At 33.0% G+C, this 19,784-nt stretch overlaps 1 protein-coding gene across 1 annotated transcript in view; it reads left to right on the top strand.

The window, feature by feature from the left end:
• Man1a2 (mannosidase alpha class 1A member 2) overlaps positions 1-19,784 on the top strand; it is a 150,930-nt gene that overhangs the window by 46,190 nt on the left and 84,956 nt on the right. The window contains exons 4-6 of the mRNA XM_046458186.2: positions 1,257-1,375; positions 8,295-8,375; positions 18,861-18,955. Of these exons, the coding sequence (XP_046314142.1) occupies positions 1,257-1,375; positions 8,295-8,375; positions 18,861-18,955 (295 nt within the window). The remainder of the gene's footprint in view (positions 1-1,256; positions 1,376-8,294; positions 8,376-18,860; positions 18,956-19,784) is intronic.

The raw sequence follows: 19,784 nt of genomic DNA, 5'->3' as shown, positions 1-19,784 counted from the left end.
TTTCCCTTTATTTTTCTATTAGTTATCAATGTGCCATCTTCAGTAAAATATTGTAAACTATATTATCTTTTTTTTTAAATTTTTTTTTTAAATTGGTTGTTCAAAACATTACAAAGCTCATGACATATCATCTTCCATACATTTGATTCAAGTGGGTTATGAACTCCCATTTTTTACCCCAGATACAAGTTGCAGAATCACATCGGTTACACATCCACATTTTTACATAATACCATATTAGTGACTGTTGTGTTCTGCTACCTTTCCTATCCCCTACTATCCCCCCTCCCCTTCCCTCTCGTCTTCCCTCTCTACCCCATCTGCTGTTGTTTAATTCTCTCCCTTGTTTTTTTTTTTCCCCTTTCCCCTCACAAACTCTTATATGTAATTTTGTGTAACAATGAGGGTCTCCTTCCATTTCCATAGTTTCCCTTCTGTCTCCCTTTCTCTCCCCCCACTCGTCTCTGTTTAATGTTAATCTTTGACTCATGCTCTTCTTCCCTGTTCTGATCTTAGTTGCTCTCTTTATATCAAAGAAGACATTTGGCATTTGTTTTTTAAGGATTGGCTAGCTTCACTTAGCATAATCTGCTCTAGTGCCATCCATTTCCCTGCAAAATCCATGATTTTGTCATTTTTTAGTGCTGCGTAATACTCCATTGTGTATAAATGCCACATTTTTTTAATCCATTCATCTATTGAAGGGCATCTGGGTTGATTCCAAAGTCTAGCTATTGTGAATTGTGCTGCCATGATCATTGATGTGGCAGTATCCCTATAGTATGCTCTTTTAAGGTCCTCAGGGAATAGACCGAGAAGGGCGATAGCTGGGTCAAATGGTGGTTCCATTCCCAGCTTTCCTAGGAATCTCCATACTGCTTTCCATATTGGCCGCACCAGTTTGCAGTTCCACCAGCAATGTACAAGTGTACCCTTTTCCCCACATCCTCGCCAGCACTTATTGTTGCTTGACTTCATAATGGCTGCCAATCTTACTGGAGTGAGATGGTATCTTAGGGTGGTTTTGATTTGCATTTCTCTGACTGCTAGAGATGGTGAGCATTTTTTCATGTACTTATTGATAGATTGTATGTCCTCCTCTGATAAGTTCTATTCTAAGCGAATGGTGAACAGTCTTGGGTATTCTGTTTTGGTCCTTATAGTCTTTAATTTACTTTTAATATATACATGTAAAATAAAATAGACCTAATATGAAGGGGATCTTTTAATGAATTATTTCCCCTCCCCCAATATAGGAAGTTCACAGATGGGTGCTACTATAGTAGATGCTTTGGATACCCTTTATATCATGGGACTTCATGATGAATTTCTAGATGGACAAAGATGGATTGAAGACAACCTTGATTTCAGTGTGGTGAGTATACAATTGATAATTAATCTCCTAGGTTGACTAGGAAAAGGCATATTTTTCTTTGCTATAGAACATAGCAGAATATTTGTATTTTTCCAAAATTCATATATTGAAACCTAATCATTAATGATGGAGCCCTTGGGAGGTGATTGAGACATCAGGATAAAGCCCTCCTGAATGAAATTAGTGCCCTTATAAAATAAGCCCCTGGAGAGCTGCCTTGCCCCTTCTACTTTGTGAGGACACAGTTAGAAGGTACCATCTATGAATCAGAAAGTGGGCACTCACCAGACACTGAATCTCTGACATCTATATCTTGGACTTCCAGAACTGTGAATTTCTGTTGTTTATTAGCTACTCAGTTTATAGTGTTTTGTTATAGTGGTGCCAGTGGTCTGTGAGGCTAAGCATGATAGTAGCAGTTTAAAGAAATGTTAATACTAAGTCCTCTTTCTTCTTTGGGGATCATCAGCTGTTACTTATTTTTTGCATAAAATACACACCTTTTGGCAGCATCTTTTTTTTTTTTACTTTTCTTGCCCTTATCATTTGAGGTATTGTGTAAGTGTGTTAGAGCAATAATTGGAGTGGGGAAAACAATGAATTAGATACATCAGGAGATTAAAAAGTGCTTTGTAAATATTAAGTGAGTTTTGGGTTTCTTTTTTCTTTAGAAAATATTTAATGATTTGGTACAACTCTAAGTTGTTATAATCAGGCTTACATGCATCCTTCCAATACTTTGCCTAGCACAATTAATTCTAGCTATGTGGCTCAGGAATTTTATTTATTCTTTTTAAACTTATGATAAAATAGTTATCTTATTGTAATATTAGGATTATTTGACATAATCTGATACATTTTGGATGCTTAGTGAAAAATCATTATTTTCATAAGACCAGTACCTAAAAGGCATGTGGGCTGTTTTGTCTTATTCGCTGTTATATTCCATGATATTTCCATGTGTTTGCTGTGTTCCTTTTGACTCTAGTGTCCTTCACTTCTTCTCTTATGTTTTTCTCTGTGACACTCATTGATAGTTAAATTGTGATTTAAATCAATATTTATTTCTTTTCTAATGATTTTCCTTGTGCTAACCAGAAAAAACTGTTTATCTTCTATTATGTTATTCTAACATTAAAAATGCTGGATCTATTTATTGACATATCTTAATTAGAATAATTTTATTATCTGTTAGGTTTAGGTTTGGCTATGGGTGGCAGAAAAACCTAAAATAAAATAACTAAAACAAGATGTTTATTTCTATTTCATGCAAGTCAGATACTGAGATGAAAAGTTCAGGGCTGCTTTGGATAGCTCCTTGGATCATCAAGATCTTAGGATCCTTTGTCTCAATTGCTCTATTAACTTCAGTATATATATAGCTTTGACCTCATTGGTATGAGATGGCTTCATAAGATCCAGGATCTTATCTACCTTCCAGATGGCATAAAGGAAGAAAAGAGAGGATAGATATGTAACTAATCTTTCAGAATACTTCTTGGGAGTTGGTTACTCTATTTTTGTGTCCATGCTGTTGGGTAGATTTTACTCATATGGTTCCATCTAACTACACAAAAGTTGAGAAATGTCGTGTTTTTTTTCCCCCTTTGTAGCTAGGCAGATTGTTTTTTGTATATCTAGTATATAAAATTCCTACTATAAGGCCATAAGGATATATAGGAGATACGTGTGTGTATACATGCATATATGTGTGTGTGTGTTTATTTTGTTTTGTTTTGTACCAGAGATTGAACCCAGTGCAATCAACCACTAATCTATATCCCCAGTCCTATTTTGTATTTTGTTTAGAGACAGTGTATCACTGAGTTGCTTAGCGCCTTGCTGTTGCGGAGGCTGGCTTTGAACTCACGATCCTCCTAGAGCTGCTGGGATTATAGGTGTGTGCCACCATGCCTGGCCAGCATATATTTTTTATTCCAAACCTTTTAAAGTTTTGCTTTTGTGTTTTATCTTTAATCCATATGGATTTTTTTTTGTATGTAGTACAAATAGGCAACTATCAAGTGATATTAGCACTATTCATTTATACATAAATAACACCCTGCTATTTATGTATGCCATTATTAGTCATATGTTGGTCATATTAATTTGTTCTTTTCCATTGTCTGTTTTACTTATCCCTTCTTCAATACTAAACTATCATAATATTTTTATAAGAAGTTAATATCTGTATCTGAATCATAATATCTAATCTTGGTCCGTGAGGAAATTATTTTAGTTCTCATTTTTTTCTTTTAAGTTCTGGAAACGTCTCTTGAAATTTTGATGAGGATTGCATTTAATTTATAGTTTAATTTGAAGAGAATTGGCATCTGTGTAATGTCAGATACTCCTGTTCATTTACATGGCAGCTTTATTATGTCTGATAATTTCCTTGAAAGATCATTGTACCAGTCAGGCTCGAAAAGGAAGCAGAACTATACCATTTTTTTTTTTCAAATAGAGAATTTTTTGTTTAGAATTGCTAGCCAAGTAATGGGGAACTAAAAAGGGAAAAAGTATTATGGTGTCTCCAGAAGTAGTAATTACAGGAAGCAGCTAACACATGTGGCTCTCTGAGAACTGTGGGAAGAGTTTGGAATCATTAAAATTTAGTAGCTTGAAACCTGAGGAGCCAGTACCCAGAGCTGCTCAGATGTGGCTGGTCTTTAGGAACTCTTAAAAGACTCTCTTGATGGTGAAACTCTGGCCTCTGAGGAGGATACCCTGTAAGTGCTTGGTATGTTTTACCAAGTGAGGGGTGGCCAAATGCCTGTAATCTCAGTAGCTCGGGATCAGGAGCCTGAGGCAGGAGGATTGGAGTTCAAAGCCAGACTCAGCAAGTTAGGGAGGCCCTAAGTAACTCAGTAAGACCCTGTCTCTAAATGAAATATAAAAAAAAGCACTGGGGATGTGGCTCAGTGGTTAAGTGCCTCTGGGTTCAATCACTGGTACCAAAAAAGAAAAAAAAAAAAAAAAGAAAGAAAAAAAGAAAAGAAAAATAGGCACAGTGAGATTGGTTTGGGGATGTGTGTATATGACAGGATAATGCCTTGGAACCAACTGCCACTACTAGGGTGAAGAATCATGGCTTGTGTGATGCTGTTAGAAACTAGAAGTAAACAGGAAGGAGTAAGTCCCTTCTTCTTCCTCTAGTCTTGTATTTTGTTTTTATAATTGCCTAATGGTAGAGCCTAAACAGGAACCAGCTGGTGAAAGAGAAATCTATTTTCATTTCCTTTATATCAAAGTTAAAGAAGAATGAATTTGAACCTGAGAGAAAATAGTTGATGGTATAGTTGTTTTCTGTCCCTTTATTTTTAACCTATATCCTTATGTTTTAGCTAATTTGCACAGTGTGTATTTGAATTTTGTTATCTTTATGCAGTCTTTTATTTTAACAATTAAATTTGAAATATTTACATTTATTATGATAAAATATAATTAGGGTTGGGTTTTCCATCTTTGTTTTGCTACTTACATTACAGTATTATACTTTTCATTTCATTTTATTTTCTGTTGTCTTTTCATAATTTGAATTAAATTGCTTTTTTTAAAAAATTATTTTTTAGGTTTAGGTGGATACAATATTTTTATGTGATGCTGAGGATTGAATTCAGTGCTTCATGCATGCTAGGTGAGCAATATACCACTGAGCCACAATCCCAGCCCTAAATTACTTTTTTGTCCCTTTTCCTCAACTAGATTGACATTAGACTTTCCACTTCCATCCATTTTGGGGTTACCCTTTAAATTTTACTACTTATCAAAGGTTGAAATTAATCAATTTTTTAATCCTTCTGTAGGACATAAGAATCTTCGAATGCAGCTCAACTCCTTCTTATGTGTAATTGTTTATTTGGTCCCAATTCATATTTCAAACTGCAGATTAAGTAATGATAAAATAGGTAATATATCATTAATGCCTCTTCTACAACAGACAGTGTTCTGAATTCTGTGGATATGTAATTAACAGAAACAGAATCTTGCCAGTTCCAGTGGCACATCACTGTAATCCCAGCAGCTCCGGAGGCTGAGGCAGGAAATTCACAAGTTCAAAGCCAGCCTCAGCATCTTAACGAGGTCCTACGCAACTTAGCAAGACTCTGTCTTTAAATAAATATAGAAAAGGGCTGAGGATGTGGCTCAGTGGTTAAGTGCCCCTGGGATCAGTCTTTGGTACCCCCAAAAACTAACAAACAAAAAAACCCAAAATGGAATCATCTCTTTCTTGGTTTTACATTCTGGTGTTGGGAGAAAAGCAGTAAATAGTTATTTAAATTATGTATGGTTATGTCAGAAAGTAGAAAGTGCTGTGGAGAATGATAAACAAGAGTAGATAGAATTAGAGTAAGTAGTGGTGGGGCATTGCTATTTGACCTGGGGTGGCTATTGAAGAGCTGTTTGATAAGATGGTATTTCTGAAATGAGACCCAAGGGAAGTCCTGTGCATGTGGGTAAAAGGACCTCTGTTAATAGATATAGCTGAGCATAGAATGAGAGCTCAATTATTTTCTCTCAGTCTTTTAGAGTGGGATGGTTTCATTGTCATCAACTTCTGTACTATTGTAAAGTATGCTCATCAGTCTAAATTTTAACAGTAATCTTTCTTTTCCTCCCATGTTTCTGTATTTTCTTTTACGTTTTGTGTGTGTGTGTGTGAGTGTGTGTTATACTGTGAATTGAACCCAGGGGTACGCTTCTACTGACCTACTTTCCAGCCGTTTTTATTTTTAAAAATTTCGAGATAGGGTCTTGCTAGTCGCCCAGGTGGCCTCCAACTTGTGACCCTCCTGCCTTAGGCTCCTGAATAGATAAGATTAGAGGCATGTGCCACTGGGCCTGGCTTCATTGTGTTGTTCTATAATTATATTACCATGTGTCTATGTTATTATTTTTTAAAGGAGTCACAGTGTTTCATAAAGCTGAGGATTTATGTTTTTATCAATGTTAAAAGATTCTCAGTTATTACTCCTTTCAATAATGTCTCTCTCACATTTCTCCCTTCTTTCCTTCCAGAACTTCTTTTATCTTCTGTCTAGAGAAGGTCAAGATAGGAATTTTATAAGTGGTTATAAATAATTAGATGATAATAAATGTTAATTGGGGAACTAATGCAGAGTAAAGGATATTAGTGATGGATGATTACAACATTTTATATTGGGTGGTCAGCAAAAGTTTCTGATGTAACATTTGTTGACATCTGTAGAAAGTGATAGAGTGAGTGATTTATCTAGATGAAGGGAAAGCACCCAGACGAGAAGGTAACAAATGTAGAAGACTCAAGATTGGCAGTTCTGAGAATACCAGGTAGGTCTATATAGTGAAACTGAATCAAAGGAGTTATGCTAGGAGAGATGTCAGAAAAGTTGTGGGGATGAGCATATTGATTTTTATTTACTCTAAGTGTAACCAGAAGCCATTGTGTAGTGACCTAACACTAAGATTTAAAATGCCCACTCTAGCTATATGGTACTGAGTGGAGTGTAGGAAGTAGGACATGGATGAAAGCAAGGAAACTGATTTGAGGGTTCTTGTTGCAGTTCCAGTGAGTGTTGGAGGCTCTTCCTCCCTGTGTTTAGTAATGTCTGCTGTATGCCCTGCAGTATGCTAAATTTTGGGAGTACATGAATTAATATTAGTCCTTTGCAGTCTTGTTAGGAAAAAATTACATTGTATTATCATAGTTCTATATTGGAAAACTATATTTATGCTAGCAAGCAATGTGTTCTGCCTGTGAATGTCAGAAAAACTTCAGAGTAATCCATTTTTCCCTTTAATTTTTTATTTTATTTACTTATTTAAATTTTTAAAAATATTTATGTGTGTGTGTGTGTGTTGTTTTAGTTGTAGTTGGACACAATACCTTTGTTTTATTTGTTTATGAGGTGCTGAGGATCGAACCCAGGGCTTTGCACACACTAGGCAAGTGCTCTACCACTGAGGCACGACCCCAGCCCTTTAATTTTTTAAATTAATTATCCATGTTATTATTTTTATATGAGTCACATATACTCTGGATTCTTTGGTTATACTCTTTGCCAGTTTTACTTTTCTTTCCAGGTGTTAGAATTTTTCTAGCAGCATAGCCATACTTATAGACTCTATCTAGTCCATTACATATGTATATGTAATTAATATTGTTATATTTGTGCCAAATATCCTTCAGTTTGTTTGCTTTTTAATTTTAAGATTTTTATTCTTATAATTCGTTGTGTTAGGGATATTTCATGTCTATTATAAATTTGTTATGAAAACTACTGATTTTATACTTGCATAGTACCTGATTTCATAAGGAGATTTATGAATTATAGTATTCAATTCTTTCTTCAATTTCTTTGTTTTTTGATATTTATAAATAATTTGTTTTTCATTTTGATATATATTGCAATGTGAATATATACATGAATTTCTTACCTGTTACACCAAGTTTTCTCAGCATTATTATTTTGGTAATCCACAATTTCATCATTTTTTGGTGCCTCGTTTAACATTTCATTAAGTTACTATATATACATTAGGAAAATAATTAAAATTCATGAGAAGAGATAGAAATAAAAATTCTGGTGTAGTGATTAGAACAGAAATAAAGGGATTAGTAAGGAGAATGATGTTCAATACTCCAAGATCTAGTATTCAAGAGAGACTTGAAAGAGGAAGGGACAATAGTCAACAGAATTGAATATCTTGGTAATTTTACAGTAAGGTACATGGAAATGGTCCATTGGTTTCAGCAATTAGAAGTTATGTAATAGAGGAGTTTAAAAAAGATTAACAAATGGAAGATGAGATTGCAGTTTCAGAGAAGTAAAGATAGAGAAAGTGAAAACACATTCTTATAGACTGTTAGAAACACATGAATGTTTTGAAAGCTATAAAGCAATATGTATATGTGACTATTTTCAATATGTTTTCACAGAATTCAGAAGTATCTGTGTTTGAAGTTAACATTCGATTTATTGGAGGCCTGCTTGCAGCATATTACCTTTCAGGAGAAGAGGTGAGTAAAGTTAAGTAATAAATACATTGTTTTGTGGGGAGGGGTTATGAATGGAATTTAATCAAATGAAAGACTTCCCTAGCAGCATGTTGTTTTTTGAACTTGAATATTATTGAACTCATCTAAAGGTTTGCCAAAAGAACTAGATGCTTCAGGTGGAAGTGTTCCTTAGAATGATAATTTTTCTGTTTTTGAGAATCTCAGTAAAATATAATTTTATCACAGATTCCAGCTTTATTTAGATCAAGTGTCCTTTACAAAAGTCATCTTTCTCTAGGATTTTGCCATTATAATTAATTGCATGGTTCAACAATTGGGAAAAGAAACCAAGAACAAAATTAAGGAATAAATCAGGAAGAATTTAATACAGATGCTCCTAATACCAAATATTAATTATTAAAACTTATTGTTTGGAAATTAAATGCAAATTTATTCATAAGATATTTTTAAATTTAAGAAAATTCATCTTTGGTTACGTATGTATATTGTAAAGACATATTTCTATTCATGTTGTCTTTGGGGTTGCTTGTTAATTTTTGCTGTGAACTTTAGTTATTTTTAGAATTTTTTTCCTCTGGTGTGGCTTCTAGATTTTGGTTCTTAAAAAACTTTCCCTGTATCTTGAGTTATAAAATAAAATTTCCCATTTTGACTTTATATGCTTATATTTAAATATTTGTCTCTGTGTGCTTGTGTATGTAAAGAGTGAGCTATTCATGTACTGCTGTTTTTTAAGAAGAAATGTGTTTGAAGATGCTGGTATTTAGTATTTAATATATAAATCATTTAGTATGTAATTTTACTGTAAAATTTTATTATGCAACTTGGATATACCTCCAATTTACATTTCCTTAGAACACTTCAGTTCAGATTTAATAGAATAGAAAAAAGTGACTTGTACTTGGTCCAAGAAGTTTTCAAAGTGTGTATTAGAATCACATAGGGTGGTTTTTATGAATGAAGGTCCAAGCTGTGTCCACAGGACTGATGTAGTGATTTTAGTATAGAGAACACAATTACGTTTTTTGGGTAAGTATTCTTTGATAAATGTGATTTTGCAAATGGTGGTTCTGTATTTTGTGAACCTCTGGTCTAGCTTATGAATAAAATCATTGTAAATTAATTAACTAGGATTTCGAAATCAGTTTTATCAAGGTACATTCACATACAGTTAAAGTTACCTATTTTAGAATATAATCTGTGAGCTTCGACAGTGTATATGGTTGTAACCACCAACAAAAATAAGATACAGAATTTGATCTTAGAAAATTTCCCTATACCATTTTATAGTAACTTTATCATTTACTGTCAGCCTCTTTTATAAGATTTTTTTACTATTTCCATATGGTGTTCATTATTATGGCTTTATGGAAAATCTTGAAATCAGGGTGTATGTGTTCTTTTAACTATTGTTTTGTCTATTTTAGTTACTTTAGCTTTTTATATAAACTTTAGAATCAGCTTGCTGTTAAAGATCCTCCTATTGTTTTTATAGGAATTATAACTTTAGAGACAATAAACATCTTAACAACATTGAGTGTTCTAATCCATGAATATGGTATATCTTTTCGTTTGGTTATTTAAAAATTTTTCTCCATTGGTATTTCTAATTTTTAGCATATAAATGGACCTTGCACATATTTTGATCTTTAACTGAATGTTTCTAATAATAGTGTATTTTTTCAGTTTCCACTTGTTTATTATAAATGTATATAAATCCTATTTATTTTAAACATCTTTTAATAAAGACTTAAATTATTAACTGTTTCAGGACATCTTAATTCTCTTTAGATAACTTTCTGATGCTATATCATTGTTGAAAAATTGTGGTAGATGTGTATTAAACAAGATTTGCCCTTTTTAAGTGTACAGTTGCACTTAAAAAAAATTCAGATTGTTGTTTAATATATAATGAGTTTTACATTGACCTTCTACCCTGAGATTTTTCTAACTTCATTAATTTTAATAGCTTTTACATAGATTTTAATGGATTCTTAGGAATTTTCATTGTAAATAATTAAATCATTAGTAAAGAGGTGAGTTTATTTTTCCACAGAGGAGAATTTTCTTTGCTTTGCTTTAGTGCATTACCTAGGACTTCCATTACAAAGTTGAATAGGAGTTGTGAGAGTGAGCATCCTTGCCTGGTTCCTGAATCAGGGGAAAAGCATTTAGTCTTTCACTATTAAGCATAATGTTTGCTATAAGTATTTTGTAGATACCCTTTATCATCTTCTGGAAGTTTCATTATATTCTTAATTTACTGATAATTCTTATCATGAATGGATGTTGGATGTTATAAAAAATGGCTATAATAAAATAATTATATAATAGTTCTTTTTCCAGTCTATTGATATGGTGAATTATATTGGTTACTTTTTAAATATCAAACCAGTCTTGCATTGTTTTGCTAAAAAAACCCTACTTGGTTATGGTATATTATTTTTATATATCACTGGATTTGGTTTAATACTACATTGTTTAGAATTTTTTGCATCTGTGTTCATGTGGATATCTGTAATCTTTTAATACCTTTGTGTGTGTGTTTGCAGTAGATATGTGGAAGCTAATAAACAATAAGGGGAAAGGGGAAGAATGGAGTTAAGTAGATTAGACAAAGGGGAATGAAGAGAAGGATGGGATAGAAAAAGGAAAGACAGTGGAATGAATCTGACATTATTTTCTTATGTAAAATATGAATACACCACAGTGAATCTCACATTGTATACATCCACAAAAATGGGGTCCTATAGAATAAGACATATTTCATGTTTATATAATTATATCAAAATGGATTCTATTATCATGTATAACTAAAAAGAATCAATTTAAACAATAAGAAATAAAGAAAAAGAATGTAAAAGTAACAAACTTCCTGTGGTGGGGGAAGAGTAACACTGCCCTTAAAATGAATTGCCAAGTGTTTGCTCTTTTATCTCTAGAAGTTTGTATATAATTGGCATTATGTTTTTCCTTAAATGTTTGAGTTGTGTGATACAACTTCCCAGTGAGGCAACTTGGGAGTTGTTTTTCTAAACTACCAGGAATTGAACCTTATGTACATACATAATTGAGTACATTGTTGTTATTATTTTTAAGTATTATCTGTAGAGCAAGAAAAATAAAAGTTTTTAATTTTACTGATTTATTTTCTGATTCTCTCCTTTATGTAGATCCAAATTTCTGACCTATATAATCTTATTTCTGAAGATTATTTTAACATTTATACCAAAGCAGCCTTCTGGCAACGTATTATCTTTCTTTTCTTTACTAGAGAAAGTGCTAAACTAAATAAAACAGAAAAATAATTTGAATATGACATTTTTCTGATATTTAATGGGCAATAAATTCCTTTATTTCAGTATGAACCAGAAAATTACTTGTGATTTATAATCTAACAAAGTGCTTTCTTGTAGTAAGGAAATATGTAACTATAAATAAAAACATGTTACATGCACTCTGTTCTCTGGTATAAGGAACCAAGTGAGAGTTACATGCCATTCTAACAAAGTGTTCCTCTCTCCTATTGATTTATTAATATTATAGATGTGAAGTTTTATCATTTTATTTTCTCAAAAAGCACTAGTTATATTAAATATTCACAGGTTAAAAACCTTGATGATTTAGTATTTTACTTGATGCCAGCTTCAAATTTATGGCATTTCTTTAACAGGATTGTCTCTGTTCATGTTTTATAATAGTTATCAAAATGGTGTTCCTTCCTACGATAACATGATTTATGTGGATAACAGTACCAGAAATCTGTCAGATAAAATATAGAAGTTGTTATGTGGAGTTTAATATATAATCACAGATAATAAAAACAAAAGAAACAACAGCAGTAAAATCTTTCTTTACCAAAATGCAAATGTACTATGTTGCTTGTAGGTAAGATCATTCAGGGATATTATCCCTGAACTATGTAAGTTTTTAACTTAAAGTCCTCTTAGTGAAGTTATGAATAAAGAAAAAAATTTTAGACTGCTAATTTTTTTCAGTCTTAATACCAGAAATTATTGCCCTTTTTGGCATTAATTCTCAGTTTAATTTTGGAAAGCCTGATTTCACTCCAGAAATTAATATTCCCATTGAAAATTTGACCTCTTAATTTTTTTTGCAGGTGTTCTGGTAGTTAGGCAAAACATTTCACTAAGTTCTGGTGACGTAGAAAATATTTTAAAATTTATTCTCTTAACATTTTTTCTTAAATGTGTGAGGTCCTACTACTTTTGTACATATTTATGTTTAAAGTCACAATGTCTTCCCCAAGTCATAGTTGATGGTTTTGGTTATTATTACTGATGTGATGAATTTATCGCTACCATGGAAGTAGAAATTTGAGGGTAAAATGTGGGATAGAAGAGTACCACAGAAAAGAAGCCCCAAGTGCTGCATATAACTGCCCATTTATTTGGCTAACCCTGTACTATGTGTGAGTGGGAGAAACACTGAGCATCCTAGCCATCACTAAAGGAACTGAACACCTATTGCAGCTTCTTCCTGCTGTAGGGAGAGACAGTTGGATTTTGAGTTTATCTAAGTGCCTCATAAAACAAAAAATGGTGTAAGAGAGAATATAACAGAATCAATAGTCTCTGAAGAATATCAATCACAGTGACCAATACAATTCAAAATTACTCAGTGTATGAAAAAAACAAGGGACAATGTGGCCCATACATTTTTAAAAAGTCAATGGTAACCTGTCTTGAAGTAACCCAGATATTGAATTGGTTGAAAAGGATTTTATATCAGCTTCTACAAAGTATTTTTGAAATGACTGTATAGATGAAAAATCTAAGCAGAAATGAAGTCTGTGACAAAGAATAACATTGGAAATTTTAGAAATGAAAATTCAGTATCCGAAATAAAAGATTTATTGTTTAATAACATCATTGGAAATGGTAATAGTAAACTTGAAGATAGATTTAAATTATTTAGTGTGAAGAGAACGAAATCGTTAAAAAAGTGAACATAGCTTTAGAAACTTGTGAGACAATATTTAAAAAGTCTAGCATACATACAATTTGGAGTCCTAGATGGAGAGAGAAAATGCCTGGAAAATTTTTTGAAGAAACAAGGGCCATATTTGTAGGTATAGTAGTGTACCTCTGTAATCCTAGAAACTCAAGAGGTTCAGTCAGGATTACAAGTTCAAGGCCAGCCTCAGCAACTGAGCCCCTGTTCCAAATAATAAGAAAGGGTTAGGGATGTAGCTCAGTGAAAAAAAATCACACCTTTGTTCAGTCTCAGTACCTGGAACAAAGGTGGTGGACATGATTTACCCATATTTGATGACAAACCTGAATTTCAAGAGGTAGATTCTTAACATGATATATACCAACCATACCTAGGCATATTGGTCAAATAGCTGAAAAGCAAATACAAAAAGATAACTTTGAAAAACATACAGGGAAAACTAGTACTCATCAGAAACCACAGAGATTTTTTTTTTAATGTCTTTAAGTTTACATCCTTCTTTTAAAGCAAAAAATAATACTTTATATTGGGGTTATATAAATATAGTACATTATAGGTGTGGAATAAAAGGAGGAGGAGGACATGAACTTATAAGAGGTAAAAGACCCCCATCAATCTTCCATAAATTCTTTAAGTAACCAGAGGAACAGGGAGCATATCTCAGTTCTTCTGAGGCCAGCGTAACACTAATACCATAACATGAAATATCAACCAAGAAAGAGAAAATTGTAGACCAGTATACCTTGTGAACACATAGTTCTGAGCAAACTATCAGTAAAGCATAACCAGTAAGAATATGATTATATATATATATATAGTTATATTTATACATATGTATATATTTTATGTATGTGTATATATACCTACATTTACTCCATATATAAATCTTACAATTTGATTTTATCCTAGTAGAGCAATATTGGGTTAACATTTGAAAAAGCAGTGAATGTAATTTACCATATTAATTGACAAAAGAAAAATTATGTAATTTTTGTGGTTAATTCACTAAAAACATTTGATAAATCAACCCATTAGTGTTTAAAACTGAGTAAATTAGTACTAGGAGTTTCTTCCCCCCCCCCCATTCTGATAAGAGACACCTACAAAAATTTTACAGCAAATCATACCCTGATTAATTTTTTTTAATTCAAGGATTGAAAATAAAGAGGTCCATTCTTACTATTTATATTTATCATTATACTGGAGGCTCTAGCATTGCAATAAAAAATGAAAGAGACTGTGGTTTAGCTATTTTTTTTTTGTAGATTCCTTTAGATTTTCTAGATATACAATTATGTCATCTGCAAATAAAGACAATTTTACTTACTCTCCTTCCTGTCTAATCTCTATGTAGTGGTAAAAACCATCACAGTACCGATTCACTGTGGACTTTGCTGCACACACATTGTAGTTTGGATTGATGGTCCCACTGATACTGTAAACTGTTCTTCACAGTTTCTAGACACTTGACATGAGGTATTGAGTGAATTCTCCACCATCTGTGGTCCCTAGCCGCTTCTCTCCGCCTAATTTGTATACTTCTCAGTTGCAAAACTAAGGTCATATTCACTTACTGCCTTAGCTGCAGAGGAGGCTTAGAAAAGTGATTATATGGCATTTGCAGCTTCTTTAAGTTCACAAGATAGAATGGGGTTTCTTTTTTATCAGGCAGGTAGAATGACAGTTCCTATAAAAAGTAGAGGAAGTACTTTCTAAAACTTTATTTCCCCTGAGCAGCATTTTTGAAGACTGTCTTTTCTCTAATGCATGTTCTTCTCCCCTTTTTTGAAAATCAGTTGACTGTAGATCTGTGGGCTTCAGGGCTCTCTATTCTCTTTAGTTGGTATATGCTTCTGTTTTTCTGGTGATAGTATGCTACTTTGATTACTATAGCTTTATAATGTATTTTGAAGTCAGGTAATACAATGCCTCTTTTTTTTCCCCCTCAAGATGGTTTTTTTTTTTTTTAATTCCTTCTTTACAAACTTTTGATTTTTTTTTTTTTTTTGGTAGTTTTGTAAAGAATGTCACTGGTATTTTGAAAGGAATTGCATCGAACCTGTGATCACTTTGGGCAGTATAGATAGTAAACAATATTAATTTTTCTAATCCATGAACACAGGATGTCCTCCCCCTACCCCATTCCCCCCCCCTTTTTTTTTGCGTGTGTGTATGTATGTATATCTTCAATTATTTTAATCAATATCTGGTAAAATTTATTCCTAGGTGGTAGTGGTGGTGGTTGTTAACCATTGTAAATATTGACTAGAGATATAAATTTGGGAGTCCAGGTGCTGTGTACCTGATAATTGAAAACAAAGACCTTAAAGTGATATCTTTAAACTACTGAGGTAAAAATGGCTGCCAACCCAGAATTTTATAATAGCCAGAGTATCTTTCAAGAGGGAGAATGTAAGATACAGTAAAGAGGTATACACATAAAAATAAAGACATATGAAATTGTCTGGGGAGACAATTTAGGGTAGGAAGAGAAGGGGACATAGAATCAGGCCTTAAGAAGCACAACATTCGAGGCCAAATAGAGGAAAAATTTAGTGACTGTAAAAATTAATGTTAAGTAATGCAAATTGAAAGCATGTGTATGTGGTCAAGAACATGGACTCTCAAGTTGGACTGCCTAGGTTTAAATTCAGACTTATCATTTACTAGCTTTATGACTTTCGGACACGTTATTTTTTCACTTTATACCTCAGTTTCTAAGACAGTAAAATGTGAGAGTCTGGGGAAATTTTTTGTATAGTTTTCTGTTCTCTGCAGTACACAAAGTTATGCTTGAAAAGGGTTTTGAATGGATATGGAGTATCTCCCACATTCATAAGCAAAGAAATGGATATAAAAATAACAATAGAATATTTTTTCAACATCAGATTAGTAGAATAGAAAATTAGAAAACTTTGTGTTGTGAGTGGGAAACAGCCACTCACAAATTGCTGATGGGAGTATAAATTAGTAAAACATGTATGGAGGACAAATTGATAATAACTTATCACAATTGTCAATGCACATGCTAGTTTATATATTTCTACTTTGAAATTGCCCATAGCCACATAGTGATACATCACGTAGCTACATAGTATAGAAACAAATTAAATGTTCATCAGTAGGAGTCTGATGAAATAAATTGCAATATATACATACTAAAGGAAATTCTGCGGCCACTAAAGAGAACAAGGTGGTAGTCTTTTGTGGACTGATTTAAAAAGATCTCCAAGGTACAACAGTGAGGGAAGGAAATAAGTTCACAATATGATAATCTGTGGTGGAGATTCTGTGCATGAAAATGCAACAGAATTTATTTTTCAAGGAGGGCTCAGACTTAAAGTATTTGATGTTTGTAATGGTTAAGAACCATGCATACCATGGAACTGGTTAAATACAAAATATTTACTAGATATTTAAGAAGCTGGTAACTGGTTGAATTATAGAAGGAACTGTGTGGTTGAGGGGCAGAACTGTATAATTATTTCTACTTTTGAAATTTACTAGATTTTATGTTATTTGCCTGTGTTGCATGTTAAAATATAATGTTTTAAATTAGCTGTTCTGTTGTCTTAATCTTATCAAAATATTTTTCTGAAATAGAAAGTACAAATCAGTTAAACGACTGGGGTCTGTCAGGAAACTGAGGCAGTGCACAGACAACCCTCGCCTCCTTCAAGCCCTAATTCTTTTGATCAGTTCAGAAAGATTTCAGACATATTGCTAAGAGTAACAGGCATGAGTTTATTAGAAGGGATAGGGAAAAAGAGGACATGCTTGCTCTAGGGAGAGAGTAGATCCTCTCAGAGAGGGGAGGAACAGTGTGCCTCTCCTGACTTCCAGTTTTATTGGGGGTTCCAAGAAAGTTTTCAGAGAGTCCTAACCAGATCTACCTCTTGACCTATGATCAACAGCAGGATGATATCAGACTTTTAAGTTCCTACTACCATAACAACTCTCAGTCACTTTGGCCCATGCTAACCAGTTCTAATTGGAACCTGTTCTTACAGATTTTATGGTTAGTAGAAATTATCCTTATTTCCTTGAGTTGTGGGATCTGCTCTGTATTAGGAGTCACAAAAGTTCCTGGGCTTCTCTTATTGGCATTATTTCAGTCCTGCATTTCCTGTGCAGATAACAGGTAGTTTTCCTGAGGTATGTAACATGTCAGTTTAAGCCAGGAGGGGCTGAAGATAAATTGCTTTTTAAAAGAAAACGTGGGGTCAGCATGGTGGGCCCAATTAATAGAATTATTAACATGTAATTTTAAATATTTAAAATTGTATATAAAATATGTAATTTGGGGGGAGTGTTCCCCTCAATCCTTCTTAGCCTTTATTACTTTTTGTATTCTTAATGATTTTGCAGAACATCTTAATGTTTGTCCACTTGTACAATGTTTCCTACCCTGAATAATTTTGGGATGCTTGGTTTAATATAATCTCAAATCAAAACTTTTATCTGTTTCAGGCTGTCAACTACTAGTTATTTGGAGATCAAAATTATTTGGCATCAGTGAGAAAGTAGTATCCTAAATAATTCATCAATTTGGAATTGTTTTGAAAGAGGATAGGCTTAAGGAATATAGGAGAACACGCCACTTTTCCTACTAGAACATTCTGAAACAGTCTTAGTTTAGAGTGTCTGAGTCAGTAGTGTTCAGAATAGAGTACCCAAATCTATTTATTAGAATATGCTAAGCAAATAATAGAAATTTTACCTTATACTTCTTGATAATAGTATATGTTTTTAAAAGTTCAGAAATCACTGATATTACGTTTTTGTTTTTGTTTTTGTTTTTGTTTTTAACTTTGGGAACCAAAAAAGCAGCAAGTGGGACTGAAGGTTGAAAATTGGAATGTGAACTCAAATTTTTTTTTCCTTTTATAACATGATTAGGTCTTAATGGAAAATGTTGAAATAGAAACGTGTTTATAGTAATCCAAGGCCAGTTATCCAAATTGGATTACATCTTTCTTTTACTTCTGTTTTAATTTTAATTTATCATCGAAGTTAAGTTTGAATATCTTGAATGAAAATTTTACAGCCTCATTTTTTTTTCTGTTTTCTTTTTCTTTTGGTAATGGTGCTCAAACCCCAGGGCACTTTCCCACTGAAGCTACAACCTCAGTCCTTTTGGGTTTTATGTTGAGACGGGGTCTCACTAAGTGGTTTAGAGCCTTCCTTGTTGCTGGAATTATAGGCATGGGCTACCATTCCCTGCCATAGCCTAATGTTTTAGATTTTTTTCCAGCTAAAAATAGAGATAATATTGATACCTGACCTGTATCTTTCTTTTCAATTAATTGTAGTTTTAGGGTTTTCCATGCTGGGTACCTTTCCTCAGTTTGCAAACATTTTCTCTGATTAAAATAGTCTCCATGATAACAATAGGTTGCCCTCCGCCCCATGGACCTAATACATTGTGGAATGCATACTGTGAGAAATAACAATTTGCAAATACTTATTGGTGTCTGTAACTTGTGATCATTCATATTTTTGTCTTAGATATTCAAGATTAAAGCAGTACAGTTGGCTGAGAAACTCCTACCTGCTTTTAACACACCTACTGGGATTCCCTGGGCAATGGTGAATCTGAAAAGGTAAATTCTATTTTATTGGTTATTTCTATTCTGGAAGATTAAATTAACAGATTTTTTTGTTTATTTTTTTTACCTGATTAGTCTTATAAATTTCTTATGATCTTCTCCCACCATGCTTTTCAAGGCATAAATTGTTTTTCTTTGCTTTTTAAATATATGTCCTTCACTTTAAAACAGGTCACCTGCTCTAACTTCATTCCACTTTCTACTACTTGTTTCTCTCAGATTTTTTTTCCTTATGTATATGGTTACATAATATTTATTGTTCATTTCCATTTAGTGCTCTAATAGATTCAAAATACATTTTCTCTTTTTCTTTTTACATATCACATGCTTTTTTCTGAGTCAAAATGGAAAACAGTGTGCCTAGAAATTGGTTTTTCTATTGTTGACTCATATTAATAGTAAAACTACACCTAATTCATGATGTTGGCTGAAGGGTCTTTATTATTTATGTTCTTCTTTTGGGGGTGGGTACTGGGGATATAACCCAGAGGTGCTTTACAACTGAGCTATGTCCCTAGTCCTTTTCATTTTTTATTTTGAGCAGAGTCTTGCTAAGTTGCTGAGGATCTAAGTTACTGAGGCTGGTCTTGGACTTGAAATCCTCCTGCCTCAGTGTCCTGAGTCACTGGGATTACAGGCTTGTGCCACCACACCTGGCAATAATATCTACACTCTTGAAAATCAAAGTGAACTCTAAAGGATTATTCTTTGCAATCTATTTCATTCTAAAACACTACCTTTTACTTAGAAATACACAAAATGTCTTCTTCATATAACTTTCAAACAAAGGTACAAAATTAAAATTTGAATGATGTTAACATTT

Source organism: Marmota monax, unplaced genomic scaffold (assembly GCF_021218885.2).
Source record: "Marmota monax isolate L192 unplaced genomic scaffold, Marmota_monax_Labrador192_F-V1.1 WCK01_AAM20220418_F8-fsc00087, whole genome shotgun sequence".
NCBI classification, from domain to species: domain Eukaryota; kingdom Metazoa; phylum Chordata; class Mammalia; order Rodentia; family Sciuridae; genus Marmota; species Marmota monax.
Note: the sequence above shows the minus strand (reverse complement) of the source record. Positions and strands in the feature narration are given on the sequence as shown.